The sequence below is a fragment of the Diabrotica undecimpunctata genome, chromosome 7 (genome assembly GCF_040954645.1).
Source record: "Diabrotica undecimpunctata isolate CICGRU chromosome 7, icDiaUnde3, whole genome shotgun sequence".
In the NCBI taxonomy this organism is placed as follows: Eukaryota; Metazoa; Arthropoda; class Insecta; order Coleoptera; family Chrysomelidae; genus Diabrotica; species Diabrotica undecimpunctata.
In genome coordinates, this window is record NC_092809.1 from 134,510,725 (window position 1) to 134,528,233 (window position 17,509).

The 17,509-nt window shown below is 34.5% G+C and overlaps 1 protein-coding gene across 2 annotated transcripts in view; it reads right to left on the reverse strand.

Moving 5' to 3' along the window:
- Positions 1 to 17,509, reverse strand: part of LOC140445869 (uncharacterized) — a 117,606-nt gene that overhangs the window by 82,375 nt on the left and 17,722 nt on the right. For both annotated transcript variants that reach the window (XM_072538269.1, XM_072538270.1), the window contains exon 3: positions 1,596 to 1,746. In XM_072538269.1, the coding sequence (XP_072394370.1) occupies positions 1,596 to 1,746 (151 nt within the window). The remainder of the gene's footprint in view (positions 1 to 1,595; positions 1,747 to 17,509) is intronic.

A 17,509-nucleotide genomic window follows, 5' to 3' on the forward strand; every position in this document is an offset into this window, starting at 1 on the left:
AAGAAGGAAGTCCACTTGCTACGATGAAAACCATCAGTATGCAGTTCGCAAAACCAATGCAACTGAAATAAGAGCATTGTTTGGACTATTGTACTTGGCTGGGATGTTCAAGTCTGCTCGGCTAAATTTAGAAGATCTTTGGTCTACTGATGGAACCGGAATAAGCTTATTTAGAGAGATGATGTCTTTACAACGATTTATTTTTTTGCAGCCTTGTCTACGTTTTGACAATATAGAAAATCGAAAAGAAAGAAAAAAACTTGATAAAATGACTGCAATTAGAGCAATTTTTGAAAAATTTGTGCAAAATAGCCAAGCGAATACCTTACTATTGATGAAAAGCTGGAGGCATTTAGAGGCCGCTGTGGTTTTCGCCAGTATATGCCAAAAAAGCCTGCACGATACGGATTAAAGATATTCGCTCTCGTTGATGCAAAATCATATTATGTTTTGAATTTAGAACTATACGTGGGATTGCAGCCAGAGGGACCATTTCAATTAAGCAATAAACCTAGCGACGTAGTTCTGCGACTTGTAACTCCGATATCTGGAACCAAACTAAATGTAACATTCGATAATTGGTTCACCAGTTATGAGCTGATGCTGAAGCTTTTAAAAGATCATCAACTGACGTCTACTTGAACTGTAAGAAAAAACAAAAGGCAAATACCTGAAAGTTTTATAACATCTAGGAACAGGCCAGTATATTCCTCAAAATTCGGATTTCAAGAGAGTATAATGTTAGTTTCACATGTACCAAAAAAAGGAAAAGTAGTTCTTCTAATGTCAACTTTACATCACACTCCTGATATTGACGATAATACTGGCGAAAGTAAGAAACCAGAAATAATTTCTTTTTATAACGCTACAAAATGTGGGGTAGATGTGGTAGATGAATTTTCGGCTTCATACGATGTTTTACGTAATAGCAAAAAGTGGCTCATTCCAATTTTTTATACGATACTCAACTGTGCAGGTATAAATGCTAGAGTAATTCATCAACAAAATACTGGCGATTTTCAGTCAAAACGAAGGAAATTTTCGAAATTATTAGCAATACAGTTACTAACAGAATACAAACAAATTCGGTCTACCAACTTAAGGCTTCCGCGAAATTTACAAGTCCATCCTGAAGGAACTGTAACAAATGATGAAGTGCAATCAGGTAAACGAATGAAAGTAGCCAAAAGATGTAATGTTTGCCCGAGAAAAAATGACAGAAAGACCTATTATAATTGTGTGATTTGTAAAAAAAGGTATATGTTTAGAGCATTTCAATTTTTTTTTAATGTTGGGTATCAGATACCCCACCACACAGGTTTTTACATTTTAGTCTACCACACTGGCGCCGAGTTAACATGAACTTTATTAGTAATTACCGCTGTAATAATATGTAAACATAAATAAATAATATGTAAACAAACCGTAAATTATTTTTCGCTACTAATCGCTATATTTGGGATTTTAGTAGGAGAAAAATAATTTTACTTTTACCTACTTAGTACACCATTGCCGTCCTCATAGATAAAGATATTTATATGAATGAGAGAAGAATGCAATTGAACAAAATATGATGTGGTTTTTAAAAGATTTACCTGGTCTACCCTTACAGTAGATTCTATCGTTATACCTGAGTTCAGTGATTTTAGGAATAACGTCGGTAAATGGGAAAAATATGTTGTATATAAGGGTCGACGTACCATCGTTAAGCTCACGTTGTTTAGTTACTTGTTCCAGTCTTAGTTCCTACAATTAAAAGTTAAGTTGAATAAAAAAATAAATTTATATGAACATATAAATATACATAAAAATACATGCAGTTTCAAAATTTTAAACTCAGAAGTGCCAATATACATATTCTCCCTTTTCTGTTTGTTGACTCTCGGAAGAGTATGGGGACATTGTATCTAGATTGCTTCGAGTTGACAGATACGATATTTTTTAACAACCACAACACATTTCGTTAACAATTCTTTACTTTTTACATTTTTGGCCATGACTTGTCAATAATTTAAAAAATTCACCGGACCAACTGTAGGAAAAATAGAGGTTGAAATTATCGAGGTATAATCTGACAAGCTATCTGAAAGAGTAATGCATATTTAGCTCAGCAGGGTGCTATTGTACCGAGGTGTGATATTCCATAAATAAGGATTTTAACTGTTTTATGAAATGATCCCTTGTTTTTGTTATGTCCCTCTTCCAACAATAGCACCAGTCTAAGCTGAATATTAATGAGTGAGATAGCGTGTTAGACTATACAGAAAATCCAAAAAAAATGAGATACCTGGCGAGTCAAAGTCACGGGAATACGTTATTTCTCTGGGCTACAATTCGCCCAATCGTAGCTGATGAAGATTTATCAAGAAACTTATTTTAAAGAACATATAAATAAACAAATATTGGGACATATTACTTGTAGGTGAGACATCTAACAACAAAGAGTAGTAATAAACATTACACATACAATTTCAGTTGTACCAAATTGTGATTATACATACCAGTCCTTATGTTAATGAGATCGAGTCATATAAATATTACTATTATCTAAGAATTAACTATTATCGAAGAAAACAAGTGGGAGATTTACGAATTCTACTAAAAAATATGATGACTAAAATAATTGTGCAATACCAATTAATAAATTCTCTCTGCGAAACACATATATTATAGCATTTGAAATTTATTGGAATCCCCTCGTATATGTGTTAATTGAAATCCCCTTATATATGCATTACAATAACGAAGAATTTTTTTAATGTTTCTTAGTTCGTATCCTTCAATTTAAAACCTAAATAATCTTTTTCGTTCTTTTTAGGTTGCCGCCATCGATAATAAATTGTTTTATTGTTTATTTATGTCACAGGCGCAAATTCTTCGATATTTCTTTGTTCAAACCGCCTGATATTGCGTTTTCAAATTAATTCACGTCTTAATTTCCGTTGTGTTTAGTTTATACCCTAAGTGCTTTGTTTGTTCTAACTTATGCGAGCAATTTTTAAAGATAATTTCGTCACTTTCGTTGGAGCCGTGGTGAAGAGCGGCCAGCGTTATGTCAAAATTCATCCATCGAATTTGTGGTTTTCTGTTTTTGGTCCCTTTTTATGGAAATATGTAGCAGTGAAAAGTAGTTTTGTGGCAGTTAATGCTTCAATTAATGTTTTGAGTGAGGATTGGAAGAATCGTCGTTTCCATCCTCGTTTTGTTTCTCCCTGTTTGTCATCCAAGGCTTTTTGGCAGTATGGAGATGGATTTGTTCGTGTGTTCGTTACGCAGAGAGTGGAGCCCAGGTCTACCCCCAGTTAGTTGCAGTTATGGTTCCAGAACATTCAAAGTGTGATTTGGTGAATTAAGGTAATTTTTGTTTCAAATTTTAAAGTAAAGACAGACATTTTTTTTAAATAATAATTTGCTTTTATACAGGATAAAAAATTGTAATATTTAAAGTAGTAAATTTTATGGTTTGACTTTAGCTGTCATTTTATTTGATTAGTTTTGTTTTAAATTTAATGTTAACATATGACAGATTGATTTATTGTTTTCGATATTTATTTGTTTTGTTTGTTTTAAAGAAAGGTTCTGTGCGATAACACTTGTAAGTTTATGTAGTATCTCCAACTCCTGGAGTTTGTAAACGGATGACATGTAAGTTTTTCTGTATTTTTTTTGAATTGTGACTATTAATATAAAGTTTTTATGTTCTCTATGTTTTGTAACTGTTTGTGGTGACACAAAAATAAATGTTAAATTTTGTTTCTTAACATTTGTTAATTTTTTTTTAATTAACCTTTTTTTTTGAGTTTCCATTTGAAAAAAAAATGTTTTTTATGTTTAATAATTATATCTCTAGTTACAACTAGCTGGTTGTAATAGGTATAATTAGGCACCTCAAGTGGCGCCCTATATTAAATTTCTTGAGGTGTTTCCTGTTTCTTTTTGTTTTGTTTGTCCCAAGAGATTTATGACCCTTTATTTTATTTTTCTGTAGTTGCACCAATTCAAACCCCCTTGTCTTTTACTTATCCACGACCCCAGCTCTCCAACTAACCCCTGGGTGCCCGTTCGCATATGTTTCGATTATTTTGCTTGCCCTTCTCCACCCCCAGTAGTTTCTTCCCCCAATTTTCTACCCCTTGTATTAATGCCCCGTGTGGTAGGCAAAATATATCGTTACAATGTCAGTGATAAAAAATGCCTCTTTTTAGGTTTTTCTTTATTAATAATATAGTAATAGGTTATAAACATCAATACGCTAGGTATATTACATATTGAGAGTTAGTAATAAACTAGAGCAAATAAATAAGATAAATATAACATGATTATTGTAACAAGAAGAATATATTTGAATACGCCTTAAACTGCCAAGTGACAGTTCGACAACGTTCGACACGTTAATATAAATAAAAGAAGACGAGAACAATGTGGTCATGGCAATAAAATGAATTGTATTTTATTTTACCGTTTAGGTCAGGTTTGGGTAAAAATGTATTTTCAGCACCGATAAGGTAAAATGTTTTAAACATATTGTTAATCAGATTTGGGTTCCTCTTAAGAAAATGCCTTCACCGAAGTGGAACGTCTATTGACTCTCTCCACGATACTGTGTCAAGGTGACCCTACGAAGTCATTATTTATCATTAGGACCGACGCTAGTTCATATGCATTAGAAGCAGCTTTACTTCAGGGGGAGGGTCCCGACAAAAGGACCGTAGAATATACAAGTTATTTATTGACCGATTTTCAGAAGAGTTACCATACAACAGAACGTGAGGCTCTAGCCGTAGTATGGGCTTTTTCGAAATTTTGTGGATACATAGAGTCATCCCCTGTCATTGTTTAGATTAATCACAAGCCCTTTCGCTGGCTTATGTCATTAAAGTCGTCAGCAGGAAGACTTCCAAGATGGGCTTTTTCGTTACAACCATATGATACAAAAATTGAATATTTGCCAGGAAAACAAAATTCCTTAGCAGATTGTCTAGCCTGTTTATCTTAACTTCCGATGATATTGAACGAGATTTTCGTGCTATAATAAGTGTAGCATATATGTATAATAAGTACAAAGATAATATATCATTATTATTGTTGGGCGCCATTTTTGACTTAATCCACGAATAACACAAGGTAATAACGCAACGCGTCATTATATACACATTTAGAAATACGCACAGAAAAGGAATGAGTTAATAGTTCAAAATTGGGTACATTAAAGTTCTACGAAGACAAGCCTTAATAAGTTTACTGGGAAAGGTAAACATCAGAATTTCTGAAAGACATTACTCTATTTAGAAACAAAAAAAAACTGATGTTTAGTTATTAGTATGACTAGAATTTGTGATAATTAACGCGTATCATACGCCTGTAATAGGGACAACATCGGTAGGTCAACTTCGGGTAAGGTCTAAATAATTCTAGGTTACATAACTAAACAAGTATTGGAGAACTAAAAAAAGTTTCCTGAAGCGGAAGGCTGTTATTCTAGATTTATTACTAAAATACAATTATGAATGGCTTATCATTTCGACGAGTCAACTAGCGAGAATCCGCTTACTTCATCTCTAGCCTTCCTCAGTGTCTGGCCATTCAGTATACAAGATATTGGACAGCAATAATCTTTTTTAAATATTATTTTGGGGTTTTGAATAGAGGGTCGAAATTCGAAGGTCTTCACATTAAGAGTAAAACTTAGGCAAAATAAACAGATACTATAATGAACTATCATTGGTAACTGGACAGAGGAATCTTGATATCTTTGGTATAGATACCAAAAAAATAATTGGATTTATAAATCCGTAAAATAAGATAAATTGAATTTTGTATCCACTTGAAGATAACTAACGGTATGTACAATTCATTGTAATATAAACTAAAATAAGCATAAAAATATCATATTCTACAAAGGCATTCAAAAATAAAATGAAATTAAATTTTGCAAACACCCTTAAAATTAATATAAGTTCTTGGTAGGGATAGCAAAAACTCAAGATCTCGATAAATACAAACCAGGAAGAAAATGGTACCGAAGCAGAATAGGATGAGATAAAAATAAAATTTATATTGAAAAGAAATACGATATATTATATAGACATACTAAACACAATAAATTATCAATATTATAATAATAAAAAGTAAAACCGTTCAACGAACTGGGGTGCGAGCCAAACTGAGTTGCTCTGGAGATCAACGTGCGGAGTCTCCTACACTACTTCCAGAGGCTCGTCTCTTTGCGACAACATGTGAGATACACAAAATTATTAATTGGAATAGGGATAGGTCCACTAATCCACTTGACTATAGCAGGATGGTCCCTGATTAATCGTCAACATCGCCAACATAAATAAGGGTTGTCGAGACAGCTCAAAAAAAAATTGAAACGTGTCAATTTCCTGAAGGAAAAAAGCACTAGGGGACGGATCTGCCGAAGCAAAGTGGTATTCAATGTACTAAGTACTAGAGTATCAGTGCAGTACTGACCATACGCCAAAAAAAATTTGGAAAGGAAACGAATCCTCTCCAGGATAAAATTCTCGTTAGTGCAACTCTTCCTGTACACGGGCCACGGAGGGGTTGAATAATCGCTGAAGAGGGTAGCAAAGATTAAGTACGCAAAGTCGTGAAGGGAATCAACAAAATATTAAAAATTAAGAATGGGCTAAACATTTTAGAAGAAAGGTATTAAACATTTAAGAAAACAGATTTATTCTGTTTCAGACAAATCTGAATCATCCGATGAAATACTGACTAAGTTTTAGGTCTGAATCAGACAAAAAAAAAACAAACAAAAATTAAATTTACATTCAAAATAAAACTGGATACTGGACTTGATGAATCGACACCAGGTACAGTTCATTGACTATTAGGCACAACGACCAACTGTCAGCTTTCTATAAACATAGCTCTAGCCTAACGAATAAGGTGGAACAGACCAGTGTTTAAGTTTCTGAAAGCGAAAAGAGGGGTGCTTCCAGCTCAACAAAGGCAAGTGGCCAACAAAGTAGCTTTAGCAAGCTTCGCTATAGTTATTAACTAGGTAGATAACCTAAATAGCATCAAACAATAATACAGTCGACTATGACAGTCAAACAATGAATGCTCGAAGTTCCAACTACTGGTTGAAAATCGAACTAACGCAAAAGAAGAAAGATAGGATGGCCAATAGTTCCATGAGAATATCCTTCCAGATTGATCACAGTGGAAAATTTCCAAGCAAGGAAACTCCCAGAAGGACAAAAGAAGAAAATAAATCCAAAACGTTAATACACAATCTTGGAAAAGAAAGAAAGGGGATATATGGCATACAAGCCACAATCGACACATAAACAGTTTAGTCCATCCCTTTATAGTTCCAAAATTTTTTATTCACTTTAATTTGTTGTTACGTAATACATTTGCTTTATATCGAAAATGAAAGAACAAATAATATCGAAAATTAACTAAAAAACGAGGTGGCCTTTTAGAAGCAGTAGTAAACGTGTCGATTAGCGACACACCTCGAACGTCATATAGACTGGCGTCGAAACTAGTACGAATTTTGGAGACAAGAAATAAAATAAAATGATTTTTGAAAACTGTGTAAGAGTATTACGAAATAGATTCAGGAACAGATTCAGGAACTTCCACCATATGTTGGGAAGTAATAAAATCCTCCATGAAGTTAACATATGTCTATTTGATATTGGAAATCTGCCTGAAAGGGTTCTTTAACATACAAAACGACGATATGCATAAGAATAACGAACAAGTATCGAAAAAAAAAAAAACAAAACAGAGAAAAGAGACTGATAAATAAAAGGGATTGGGTTGCAGAAACGGTGTAATAGCAGAAAATCTGCCTGTTCACTTTGGGAATATTAACAAATTAAAAATATAAAATTACTCACTGAGAAATATTCTTCACGAGCTTGGTCGTGGCGGGATAAAACTAGCAGGTACTGTTTTTGACTTCCCCAAACATTTGTAGAAAAGACCTATGTTTGTGTCCATAGAAGTAACGAAATGTGTGAAACAAAAATTTGGAATAATTCGTAGAGACTCGTCGTTGTAGAACATAATTGAAAATGATTCCTATGGCCACAGGGTGATTTGATTTGCCAAAAACTTGACCAGAATTAAAGATACGAATAACCAACAATTTAACAACTATGAGCATGTCTATAGGAACTGGTTGCTCAAATGTGTAATCTGGTAGTTTCATTTTATGGATATGAGTGAGATCGCTTACACTAATTGCATCGAATAAAAAAATTGAACCGCCACGATCACATTTAATGAGACAGAAAGTAGTACCCTGAGTGGTACGTGTCGACATTTTATTCAGACCTTCCGCAGGGATTAATACCTTATTACGAGGAAGCCCTAAACGCCAAATACAACTGTCCAAACTAAAATTGGCGAAAATACGACATACGAATTTTATGAAAAATTGACGAAACATATTTGATATGTATGAAATATCTGAAAAAATAGACGAGGACATTAACGGGTTAAGCGCCAAGGATTTTTCACCAAAATGTTCCCCTGAACCAAAGCAATATTAAACAAAATTTTAACATTTAATCCGCATTCAAATCGAAACCCCACTATTTGAACCATTTTTTGATAACATTTTAAAAAAAATAGAGCTGTCATCGGTGTTCTCTTTGGCCTGGTACAAACTACGTATGGACACCGGTGTCCACCATGGCCCACCGAAGACGTTCAAAACGAGCGGACACCATATTCATCGAGGTGTCCGATGACGCGACGAAAGAAAATTGCACAATTTCTAGGTTTACTGGGCTACATGGGAATAGTGCAAATGAATTACATTCGGGATTATTGGTCAACGAATATATATATATATATATATATATATATATATATATATATATATATATATATATATATATATATATATATTCAGGGATTCTACAGTATTCACTGCCTTTCCTCGATCAACCGTTTCCATCTCTCTCTGTTGTCCCATTCTTCATCGTTTAGGTCTCTCTTACTCATGGCGTCGTCTACTTCGTGCCTCCAGGATTTTCGGGGTCGTCCTCTTTTCTTCCTTTCTATGGGGCTCCATTCGGTTATTCTCTTAATCCATCTGCTGTCGCTGGTTTTTCTTACATGGCCATACCACTTTAGTCCTTTTTGTTCTATATATGTTAATGTCTGTTTCTATTGATGTTCTTTGCTTTATTTTGTCATTACTTCTCCTATCCATTCTTGTTACTCTGCAGCATCTTCACAGGCATTCCATCTCTGTTGCTACTATCTTACTGCTCTTTTTTTGTTTATGATCCAATTTTCAGCCCCAGATGTCATAATACTTCGCACTAATGTTTTATAAATCTGTGTTTTTGTCTTCATATTTAGGTGTCTATCCCACCATACTGAGTTAAGTTGTCGGATTGCTGTTCGTGTTTGTCCTAATCTTTGTGTAATTTTTTCCTCTGTTGTTGCCTTTTTCGTGATTATAAACCCCAAGTATTTGAATTTATCCTTTCCTTTGGTTGTTACGTTGTCATCAATCTGTAGATCTTCTATGTCTTCTTCACTTGTAGATAGGTACTCTGTTTTCGCGAGATTAATATCTAGGCCAGCCTTGGTATATTCTTCTTGTAGTTTCTTCATCATGTAGCTGAGGTCGTCTTGGTCTTGTGCGATCACTGCTTGATCGTCTGCAAAGCTTAGCGTATATAGGTATTCTTCCGTACCAGTACGGTTGTTGTTCAAAAATAATGTTGCTCCTAATATTATGAGACGCAACCGATTTGAGTTACTTCTGAAAATGTGGCACTTCTCTCTAAGTGCAAACACTTATAGACCAAATCATAAGCAACTATTAAAAAATATTTACACCAGGGAAAACATTTTGCATAGATGAAAACATGGTACATGGTACATGGTACATGGTTTCAGGGACGTTTACTTTTCAAGCATTATAATCCACAAAAGTGCCATAAATATGGCATTATTATATTTAAATTATGTACTCAGAATAGTTATACGTGGAACCTAAGTGTATATCCAGGCCAAGAGAAGTATGGTGAATTAGCAGCATCTGCCAGGGTAGTGCTAAAATTGTCGCGAGGACCTTTAGGGTCTGATGGAATTTGTGTAACTGATAACTGGTATACAAGCCTTCAATTAGCGCACATCCTTTTGAATAACAAGTCCCATTGTCTCGGAACTTTGCAAAATAATCGCAAGGGTAATCCAGCCTACGCAAAAAATAAAGAACTTAAAAACGGTGAAGTAATTGCCAAAAAAAAATGTAAGAGGAATATGTGTCCTCCAGTGGCATGAGAAAAAAGATGTTTAGGTTTTATCCACCTGCCATGACGCTGAAATGGTCCAACTTCAACGTCGGGAAAATAATATTCAAAAACCGAAAGCGCTAATTGCGGTAAAAACTCCATTGATTTATCCGATCAGATGTCGAGTTAAGCTACGGTTTGTTAGAACAGTGCGCAGCGCACAGCATACACGTACAGCAGAATCTGTTGTACTCGACTCACGGCAGTTTTGGTTGAGTCGGTTTGTTAAATTAATTCGCATAAATATTCTGTCGCTCTAAAAACAAGTTTAGAAATTAGTTTCACGTTTATTCTCGCAAAGGTTGTACGTTTAAAAAATTAATTCTCGCAAACTTAACGCAATAATTTTATTGCTCTTCGAAGAGGAGAAAGAAGATGATAACGTTAAATCTAAATAAAAGAAATAAAAATGTAGACGAAATTTTTTCATGTTTTAATACAGAAGGTGCTTTTAAATTAACAGTCAAAGAAAGATTGTGTCAAAACGAGGAAAAACTTCGAGAATAGATTAGACTTTCCAGGGATATATTTGGAACTATCTTACAATTTGTACTAGATCCACTAGTCTTTCATCTTCCTCGGGAGAAAATTTAGTAGATATCACCTAATTATTACAATAATAATTACTATATAAAAATACAATTATAATTTCGGTATAGATGTGTACGCTGTGAGCTCAGCTGAACGTTTGCGTCCAAATCAAATCGCAGTTGATTCCAGCGCACACCGTCGACGTACACGGCTATCGCTCTGCAGGGCGCGCAGCTCAGCAGAAGCAAACAAACCGTTATCATAGAAAACCATTACTTTGATTTTGACGAACGTGCACGGCGTTCGACCAACTGTGAGTTATGCGTCGCTCACTGTTCTAACAAATCCTAGCTTTACAGTATGGCGCTGCGACGAACTGTCCGTTGGTACCAAAAAACTACTATAGAAATTTTATTAGGTATAATAATAGGTATAATATAATAATAATAATTAGGTTTACTTCAATTGTTAATGGCCATTTCATCTACAAGGAGGCCCAACACACCAACATATCTATAAATGATTTTCGATATGCAGTTATTGAAGAAATGTTAAAATTTGAAGGCGGCCAGTTTTATGAACGTTTACGTCGTACAAAAGTAAACCTCGCTGCTCACGTATTTACAAAATTTGACTGTAAAGCACGCGGAAATAGACGGTACTGCAAGGGATGTTACAAGAGAAAACAAGATAAACTGATAGTTCAAAATAAAGTGAAGAAAGTAATAACGTACTGTGCCCAGTGCAAAAATAGTCCTAGGTTTTGTCTGGAATGTTTCAATTTATTTCACAAAACTCATTATTTGTTTTTTAAATAAATGTATTTCTATTGTTTATTTATTTAATACATTTTTTTATCAATTGTAGGTGTTCATATTTCTATACTTAACTAGCGGACCCGACAGACTTCGTTCTGTCAAAGAGATTTGAAATGTGGCAGTTTATTTCTTTAATTCTCCTGAACCGAACCGTCACCTTGATGATAGGGCGGTGTGTGAGAGTCAGCTCGGGTGACTTAAGTATCTTCGCTTCCACGAACTTTTGGACCCTCAACTGTTTTTGTTCGTAAAGTATGTATCGAAAGATTGTGTTCTTAAAGAAGATTTTTTGGGCAGGATTCCTATGACCGGACAAACTCGAGGTAACTCGAGGTATTAATTATTTGTATAGTAAACACAATAGTAAATTTTTTAACGAGCATAGCATTGATTTGAAAAAGGTTTTTTCTGTGTGTACTGATGGTTGCCCATCAATGTTGGGGCAAAATATAGGGTTTTTTCAGCTGTTGAAAAAACACTTGGGAAATGATCATTTTTCTAGTTTCCATTGTATCATTCATCAAGAAAGCTTAGCTGCTAAATTTGATGAAAATTTTAGCTGTTTTATGAAAACACTTGTAAAGATTGCGAATGTCATAATATCAAATGAACTAAACCACAGAGAGTTTCAAGAATTTTTGAAAGAACTTATGTCGCAATATGGGGACATTAGTTACCACACAGAAGTGAGATGGATGAGTAAGGGTAAACTTTTCGAACGTTTCTTCAGCATTTGACATGAGATGACTATGTTTTTGGCTACAAAGAATAAAGAGTTTCCTGATATTCATAATTTTAGTTGGTGGCTTAAAGTAGCGTTTCTCACTGATACAATGAGCATTATGAATGAAACATTGACCAAATTGCAAGGAGACTACAATAGCATTGTAACGAAAATAATGAGTATTGTGGTTTTACTGAAGCAGAAGCTAAATATGTATATTGAAGAATTGTCAAATTAGATTATTAGAATCAGATTATTCCAGCATTCCTTGCGTTAAAGCACTGTTTGATGAAAATTAAGATAAAAGTCAATAGATTTTTGACCGACTGAAGCTGTTAGCAGACCTTAAGGATGAAATGTCTGTGAGGTTTAGTGACTTCAGGAAGTTCCAAGAACCATTTCGCTTTGTGGAAAATCCATGGGCAATAACAACAGCAAATGTAACTCATCTTTCCATTTTTGGATACGAAGCTAGGGATTTGAAAAATGAGTTAATTGATCTTAAGAATGATACAGAGCTCAAAAGTATTTTTGAAGAAAAAAAGAAGGAAAAAGCTATTAGTTTTGGGAAGCAGTTGAAAATGGCAATTTCCTAACTTAATTGACTGTGCTCAGAAAATTTTGTGTATTTTTGCATCTACATATGTCTGTGAATCTACATTCAGTAAGCTGAAGTTCATAAAAAACAAGTACAGATCTAGGCTAACTAGTAAGAACGTTGAAAACATTTTGAGAATTTTAGTTTCTTATATATAATTGTTATATTCTTAACATAGATGCCATTCTAGAGAGCTGTGAAAAATTTCGCCCGTCGACTTCAAAGAATTAACAAATTCAGGACTTGAAATTCCTGGAGTCAAGTAAAAGATATTTTCGTACTTTTTACATGCAAAACAGTCCATATAATTTATAATTATATTGTTTTTACGTAACTTGTAATAAACTTATGTTAGAGTCATATCGTTTTTAAGTTATTTCATACCACCACTTGTACTTGCGGCCCTGAGGAAAATTTCATTCAAACTATTAGGCTCTCAAAGAAATCCTAGTGAGGATCCCTGATCTAGAGTATGCCGTGTAGTGTGAAAAGAATTAAGAACAATCAAAAAAGAAGACAATACAAACAGGAATTAACATCGACACAAAGAAAAAATTTGGTTTTAAACAAAATCAATCACAAACAAGTAAAAATATCCATAACAAAGGTAAATAGAGATAGTAACAAAAGAAATGTGGTTAAATTGACATGCAACAGCTACAGAATGAGTTAGAAAGTATGATATAAAAAATAATTCACAAAAATCAGTTAACACAAAAATGTAACACAATATTAATAAATGATAAAAATAATTAGTTGAGAAAATATCAAAATATTTATACAGGCAATAAGATAAAAATCCGTACCTAAAAATTCTCAGGGGTGGCCATACTCTAGAATAAACAAGAAATATCCTCATTTGTCACATCGGGGGTACAATTAAGGGTCTAACCACCTTCTGTTGTCTCCGGGTGCTCTGCAGAGGGCTTCGAATATACTGTCGAGAGCTCCTCTACTTAAGTCCATTTTCGGGTTATGGACTTGGAAAATATTTATATCTTCGGTGTCTTGCCTTGAAAAAGGCAAGATATTTCTTACACAACAAATTCCTCGCCGAAAATGGTACATTAGGTCTTTCGATGGCTTGTCTTGAGAAAGACAAGATATTTTCTTACATGACAAAGGATTGTCGAAATAAAAACACCAAGTTAAAGTTGAAAATAACTCTCAGCCACAGAGTATGGAAAATAGAACAGGAGCAGAGCCCCGAGAGCACTAAGCTCTCGGAGAGCCCGTAAGGGACTGACTTGGCTGACCTGAAAATCGCCAATATTTATATGTGCTGTTCGAGCGATAAATAGGGATTTCCAGGTTAAGAGCCAATGGGAAAATTGGAGGCGGGGCAATGCGCATCGAAATGCGTACTAGTCCACAGACTATGTGGACTCGATGACATCCCCCCTCATCTGGAGACTCTGCGGCTGGGAAAAATATTTATTAATTAAAAAGTACAAATGTGAAAATACACAAGAAAATATGCATAAAAATACAAGTAAAATGTTCAAAAAGAAATTCACACAACACTGCACTACTTACAGGGGAGATCGGTGGTGATGACGGCATCTCAAGCTCCTACAGGTCCATCCTCGGTCGGCGTGCCAACTCCTCCAACGGGTTCGACCGGATCAACCGGACCAACCCTCCAACGGGTTCTTCTTCTCGGTCGTCCGGATCCCATCTGCCATATCCAACGGGGTTTCGTAGGGTACCAGTGTGCCGAAGCCTACGTGGTCGTCCAACCACTTTCGGTAGGGGGCGATGACTGGGTCTACTCCGGGACTTCCATCGGCATCTGGGGCTTCTAACTTCGAATAGGCCCGGCTCGTCAAAGGTGTCTGCACGTCGAAGGCAACAGGTCTGCAGAAGGCCTCGATGTCGGAGTGTTAGAGTATTGCTTTCTAACACTACGTGGTTCTCCCCATTCTTCTCTTGACTTCAACCCATGTTGAAGTCAATGGTGTGTTGCCTTCTGTGAATTCGAGCTGGGTCGTGGGTTCAGATTTTAACCACGTTGTCGGGCGCCATGTCACCTCGGGGGAACAATTAAGGGTCTAACCACCTTCTGTAGAGGGCTTTGAATATCGCAGTCGGAAGCTCCTCTACCCAAGTCCATTTACTGGGTATGGACTTGTAAATATTTATCTTCTGATGGCTTGTCTTGAAAAAGACAAGATATTTCTTACATGACAAAGGTGACTTACATGACCAAGTCGAAATAAAGCATCAGGTCGTGGTCTTCTGAAGGCTTGTCTTGAAAAAGACAAGATATTTCTTACATGACAAAAATATAGGTCGAAATAAAACATCAGATTGTAGTTGAATAATATCTCAGCCACAGAGTATAATTGCAACAGCAGGAAGCAGCGCCCCAAGAGCACTAAGCTCTCGGAGAGCCCGTCAGGGACTGACCTGGCTGACCTGAAAATCGCCAATATTTATATGTGCTGTTCGAGCGATAAATAGGGATTTCCAGGTCAAGAGCCAATGGGAAAATTCGAGGCGGGGCGATGCGCATCGAAATGCGTACTAGTCCACAGACTATGGCATTCGATGACACATTAGTATTACATTTTTGAGAATGGTTAAATCAACATGTTTCATCTCTGTTAGCTACTACAAACGCAAGTTTTTGTAAGAACAAAAGTTGGGTGTCTCATCAAAATTACTCACGAAAAATAAGCTTGTTTGTAATAAATGATAAAAATGGTCCTCAGATCCCGGACTATACATTTTTGTACTGTGCCCCTTTTTACGTATATATTATCGTTTTTTAAGTTATTTTGAAAAAAAATTTTTTTTAGAAATTTTCAAAATAGACGATACACTTTAATATCACTTTTTTCAAAAATAAAGTATTTTAAAACAGTCAAGCTCCTGCATTTAATAAAGAATATTAGAATAAAAACGATTAATTTTTATTCTTGGGGATATTAGGTTAATTGTACTGCCCTGTTTTCCTTAAAATATTTGAAGAGTCCGTCTTTTACGAGCTGTAACCTACTCAGCTTACATGCAAATGACTTTTTGTAGTACTTATTTTAAAGGTCTGTTTATGGGCTATAAAAAACTTTTATATTATTACCCCCGAACAACCAACCATTTTTTACAATTTAACTTTAAATACATTGATCGAAATATTCGAAAAAAAAAATATCTTCTTTCACCGACCATATCCCACTGTGTATTGTATCTAGAATATCTTTTAAAGATATATTTCATTCTTCTTTATAAGCTTTATTTTGTTTTGCAAGCTTTTTTAATTAAAGCATCTTTTAAAAAACCGTTAAAAAACGAGTTTTTTTTTTAATGAAAATTCGCTATTTTCAATCATAAATAGCTCAAACTGTATTGAATTTCTAAAAAACTGTATGGAACAAAAGTTGCCTAGAATTTAATCCTCCATCGATTCCCTTGATTATTTTGTGCAAAAAAGGTGGAACCACCCATGGGGCGGAAGCACACATCGGCATTATATAACTTTTGCTATTTAAGCACTTTCCCATTAACGCACTTGAATGCCCGATAAAATTGAGAGGTGAATAATCCGAGTGACTGGATTATTTAGGCAGTGTGGGTGGCCAGTTCTATCCCTCCGGAATGCCTAGCATCTATTTTTGGCCATTTTGTATCTTTTTTTATGTTAGGACGTGATCTGTATATTTATCAGTTTCTGCTTTCCTTAAAAATATGTTGTCTTAATATGTAATTAAATTCTTTTGGAAAAGTCTATTTAGCATTTTCCAATATCTGACTTCTCGTCGTGCTTACTGTACATCCCTATTAAATTCAATATATTTTACCTTCCGCTCACGCGTATACTTATTTTTTAAAACTTTTTTGCCAATCTTATGTAACATATTCTTCCTGAAATAGTTTTAAATACTATTATTACATGTTTAAATGCTTAGTTGCTATAACTCTTAGAGCGTTACTCAATCTCATTTGCATTTTCTACATTTTTTTACCTAATGATCTAGTGATCTCTCTTCATTTATTCCTTTTATGGTCTTTGATCCCTGTAATATTTTGCTTCGACTTTTATTTTTTTTTTAAGTAAATACTTCTTATCGCTCAGTATGGTGTTTTGCACGGGTACGAAATCCTATTTAGCGTGACTCAAATAATCGAGACGCACGTAGTAACCTTGCGGTCATGTTATATACTAAACTCGGGATGACTGGATCGCTTTGGCTTATTCTGATTTTAAAGTATTTGTATGCGTTATAATAAAATTATACAAATTTTAAAAATAAAATAAAATAATACAAAATAAAATAAAATAAAATAAAATAAAATAAAATAAAATGAAATGAAATGAAATGAAATGAAATGAAATGAAATGAAATGAAATGAAATGAAATGAAATGAAATGAAATGAAATGAAATGAAATGAAATGAAATGAAATGAAATGAAATGAAATGAAATGAAATGAAATGAAATGAAATGAAATGAAATGAAATGAAATGAAATGAAATGAAATGAAATGAAATGAAATGAAATGAAATGAAATGAAATGAAATGAAATGAAATGAAATG